The sequence below is a fragment of the Mus pahari genome, chromosome 7 (genome assembly GCF_900095145.1).
Source record: "Mus pahari chromosome 7, PAHARI_EIJ_v1.1, whole genome shotgun sequence".
Classification (NCBI taxonomy): Eukaryota; Metazoa; Chordata; class Mammalia; order Rodentia; family Muridae; genus Mus; species Mus pahari.
The window spans coordinates 112,446,911-112,451,591 of NC_034596.1; the positions used below are offsets into that span (position 1 = coordinate 112,446,911).

The 4,681-nt window shown below is 43.5% G+C and overlaps 1 protein-coding gene across 1 annotated transcript in view; it reads right to left on the reverse strand.

Annotated features, from left to right (window-relative positions):
- Window positions 1-4,681, reverse strand: part of Abcb5 (ATP binding cassette subfamily B member 5) — a 92,272-nt gene that overhangs the window by 62,908 nt on the left and 24,683 nt on the right. Inside the window, exons 8-9 of the mRNA XM_021202041.1 lie at window positions 1,532-1,656; window positions 1,272-1,449 (exon numbers count right to left, since the gene is read on the reverse strand). Coding sequence (XP_021057700.1) covers window positions 1,272-1,449; window positions 1,532-1,656 — 303 coding nt within the window. The remainder of the gene's footprint in view (window positions 1-1,271; window positions 1,450-1,531; window positions 1,657-4,681) is intronic.

Genomic DNA, 4,681 nt, shown 5'->3' on the forward strand with positions numbered 1-4,681 from the left:
TCTTCCTCCTCCTCCTCCTTCTTCTTTTAATATTTCTGTGTACATGTCTCTATGTGGGTGGTTTTGCACACAAATGCAGATGTCAGAGGAGGCCAGAGGGCATTGGGTCCCCTGGAGTTGGAGCTGAAGATGAATGCAGTTGTGAACCATCCCCATCCAACATGGGTGCTAGAACTGAACTTGGCTCCTCTGCAAAAGCAGTGCATACTTGACCACTGAGCCACATCTCTAGCCTAAACTCAGCAAATTCTGGAAAGGATAGAATTACAGCAGATGGATCCAACTACTATAGGACTTTTCAGTTAGCAGCATCTCTGTGGACTGTGATCGAAACCCAGGAAACCTGAGAGGAAATGCTTTACTACAAATTGGCTATTTTCAGGGCTAGATTAAGAAAACTGTATCTATTAGTGGGGAATTCAATTATGATTATTCTAAAAGCACAATGCTTGCCACAGTGAGGACACAAAACATGTTAGATGAATAAATCTTGTTACACACACACACACACACACACACACACACATTAGAATTTAAAGGTACATGCAAATTGTGAGAGGGTAATCATCCTCATTCAAAGTAAAATTTGGAGCAGAGACCGAAGGAAAGGCCATCCAGAGACTGCCCTGCCCCCACCCTCCAACTAGGGATCCATTCCATATGCAGTCACCAAACCCAGACATTATTGTGGATGCTAACAAGTGCTTGCTTACAGACGCTGTCTCCTGAGAGGCTCTGCCAGTGCCTGACAAATACAGAGGTGGACGCTCTCAGCCAACCATTGGACTGAGCGCAGGGTCTCCAATGGAAGAACTAGAGAAAGGTCCCAAGGAGCTGAAGGGGTTTGCAACCCTATAGGAGGAACAACAATATGAACCAACCATTACCCCAGAGCTCCCAGGGACTAAACCACCAACCGAAGAGTACACATGGAGGGACCCATGGCTCCAGCTGCATATGTACCAGAGAATGGCCTTGTTGGACATCAGTAGGAGGATAGGCCCTTGATCCTGTGAAGGCTAGATGCCCTAGTGTAGGGGAATGCCAGGACAGGGAAGCGGGAGTCCATGGGTTGGTGAGCAGGGTAGGGGGGAGGGGTGAGATGGGGGTTTGGGGAAGGTGAAAGCAGGAAAGGGGATAACATTTGAAATGTAAATAAAATATCTAGAAAAACAAAACAAACAAACAAACAAACAAACACCCCCAAAACTAAACTCTAGGTAAGGAAAGATGATCTAAGCCTGCCATCTTTGTTTCCAAATAAGACTTACAGCAAGAATAGTCCCGATGGTGTAACCAGGCTCTCCGCCAAAAATCAAGGAGGTTCCATACCAAAAAGCCAGTCCATAGGCTCCATTCATAAAGAAGTAGACGGCTCCAAGAGACAGCTTTGAAGCTGTAGCCCTCTTTATGCCAGCGTCCTTTGCGTCCTTCAAGTGCTGTGTATACCTTACAAAGCAAAACACCAAGTAATAGAAGCCTTGGGGAAAACAGAACCAAGCATCCTTTTATCATAATTAAAGGGGCAGACCTTTGAATTTCTTTCTCTTGGGCTCCAAAGGCTGTGACTGTTTGGATTGATGACAAGGCCTCTTCAGCAACAGCCCCAGCTTTGGAATAGGCATCCAGCTCCTTACTGGTTAAAGAGATAATCATCTGTAATAAGCACAGCTACTGTTAGGCAAAGAATGAAGTCGCTGTGATTTGAAATGTTCCTCAGAGGCTGGCTCAGCTGGTATCATTTTTGGGGAGTCTATAGGACATAGGCTATTACAGATGGGTTATAGTCCACTTCTGGCTTTTCTCTCTTTCTCTACTTCCTGCTCTTTGGAGGTGGGAAGTCCAGTCACACCCTTTGTCCACCACTGGCTCACTCTCTACCTTTCCTGTTCAGGTGGATTAAAACAAATTATGAACCCCAAATTACCAGAAGCCATCAGCTTGTGGTACCCAGAACAGTAAGAGAGAGTTAAAAGGTAGGGGTTATCAGCCTTTGGCCTTTGTCTGACACTGTGTCCTACCTCAGCACCTCAATACCTGACCCACTCAGGGCAGGACCAAAATAAAACTTAAGTCCCTCTTGTTATTTGTGCTACAGCAAAACAAAACTGACTCTGATAGTTTTAATTGATCAGCCTGGTCTGTGAGAATGTTTGCTGAGCATTATCTTGATTATATTAATTGAGGAGGGGAGACCTACCCATTACAGATGGACTGATTCCCTTGGCAGGTGATCCTGAGTTGTATAGGATAGAAGAGAGCTGAATACATGCATGCACACATTTGTTCTCTCTCTGCCCTTGACTTTTATGCTGTGATGGACTTTACCCTGGAACTGTGAGCTAAATAAATCCTTCCTTTCCCAAGTTTCCCTTGTCAGAGTAGATTTTTTCACAGTAGTAGGAAAGGAAGCTAGGGCATTAATCAATAGAGAACCAGAGGGAGTGAGACTTTACAGAGAGAGTACTTAACTCTCACATAATTTGAAACCCGAATAGCTTCTCATTACCCAGCATCTAAACTCTTATCTGAATTTTTCTTCTACCAGTGAAGCTTCACTGAATTCTCTGTATTTTAAAAGCTTCTTTTAGCTGTGGGTAGGTTTACTGGTACAATGACTTAGCAAAGAACGTTAGAAACATTATTTATCTCATGGACATTGAAAATTAGTGAGCCTGACTTGAATTGATTTGTTATTATGCACAAGAGGAAGGATTCGGGGGGGTTAGGTCACAGACTATAGCAGGAAGAGGAACTTCTCTTATGAATGGAGAATGGTCCTGAAGCCATTGCTATTCATATATGCTGGAATATGGTCAGTAAATGATTTATCTCTCAACACTAAGAGGTGAGACTTAAAAAGAAAAAAAGGAGGTCATTACTATTTTGGACAGTAGGTAGGATAATCTGATTTCTTAAAAATTTTGAAATAGCAGGTACTCCTTCCTTTATTATAATTTATTTGTCAATCCTTTGGAGTTTTATTGGTAAAACAGTTCAGTGAAAGGAAAAAACAACAGTACCACGTCAAAGCTGTGAGTTTTATCTCGCCTACTCATGTAACAAACCATTTGTCCAAAATACCAAAGTACATTCTATACAACTGGAGTTGATTTGGTGTAGAAGAAGCTTGTGTGGCTGGTGACGTTATGGGATAGCACAAACTGAATACTAATTAATATATCAGTTAGGGTTACTATTGTTGGGATGGAATACCATAGCCATAACCAACTTGGGGAGGAAAGTATTATTTTGTTCATAGTTCTGTATATCAGTTTATCATCAAAAGCAGTGAGGGCAGGAACTCACACAGGGCAGGAACCTGGGGGCAGGAGCTCATGCAGAGCCCATGGAAGGGTGCTGCTTACTGTCTTGCCAATCTGCTTTCTTATAGAACCCAGGACAATCAGCTCAGGGGTGGCACCATCCACAATGGGATGGCCCTCTCCCATTGATCACTAATTAAAAAATGCCTTAAAGCTGGATCTAATGGAGCATTTTCTCAGTTGAGGCTCCTTACTCTCTGATAACTCTAGCTTATGTTAAGTTGATCTAAAACTAGCCAGAAGCCTGTTATAGCTGTCTCCTGAGAGGCTCTGACAGTGGTGACAAATACAGAGGTGGATGCTCTCAGCCAACCATTGGACTGAGCACAGGGTCCCCAATGGAAGAGCTAGAGAAAGGACCCAAGGAGCTGAAGGGGTTTGCAGCTCCATAGGAGGAACAAAAATATGAACCAACCATTACCCCCAGAGCTCCCAGGGACTAAACCACCAACCAAAGAGTACACACTGGGGCTCAGGGCTGCATATGTAGCAGAGGATGGCCTTGTTGGTCATCAATGGGAGGAGAGGCCCAAGACCCTGTGAAGGCTCTCTGCCCTATTTTAGGTGAATGCCAGGGCCAGGAAGCAGGAGTGGGTGGGTTGGTGAGCAGGGGGAGGGAGAGGGGATAGGGAGGGTTTGGAGGTGAAACCAGGAAAGGGGATAACATTTGAAATGTAAATAAAGAAAATTAAAACAAATAAACAAACAAAAACCTCAAAAACTAGTCAGAACAGCTAATCATTTTCTGAGTTTGCTTAACAAAGGTAACTCCACAGTAGATCTCTAGAGGGCAACACCACATCGTGCTAAGCCTTGTACATGTTAAATATTTAGTAAATGTTTGCCAAATTAAACTGAATTGAAGAAGATCATGCACCCTAATGACTCTTGGCATTTGGGGGGAACTTTGGTCCTCACTTGCTTTCCCTTCAGTTAATATAGCAGTGGAACTTAGATTCCCTCTGTTGCATCTTTACAACTCTGTCTACTTTTCGCATGAGAGGATAAGGTTCTGCTCTTAGTATCACATTCTGAGCTTTTTTTTTTTTTTTGTCCTATTGAATAATCCTCATTTCATGCAAGCTTGAGATAAAGATGAGGATTACAAGATCAACAGGAGAAGCCAGACTATCACAGACCTGCTGTCTAATGCTCTTCAGTGGGATAGCCTTTGCAAGGTTGTCCATATTCCTCTAAGCAACCACTCACTCACATGCCTGTGAACAACCCACTGAAACATATTGAGTTACAGGCACAAAAGACAGGAAAGGAGAAGGGTGATTGGTCTGGAAGAGGAAGAGAACGAGAGAGAGAGAGAGAGAGAGAGAGAGAGAGAGAGAGAGAGAGAGAGAGAG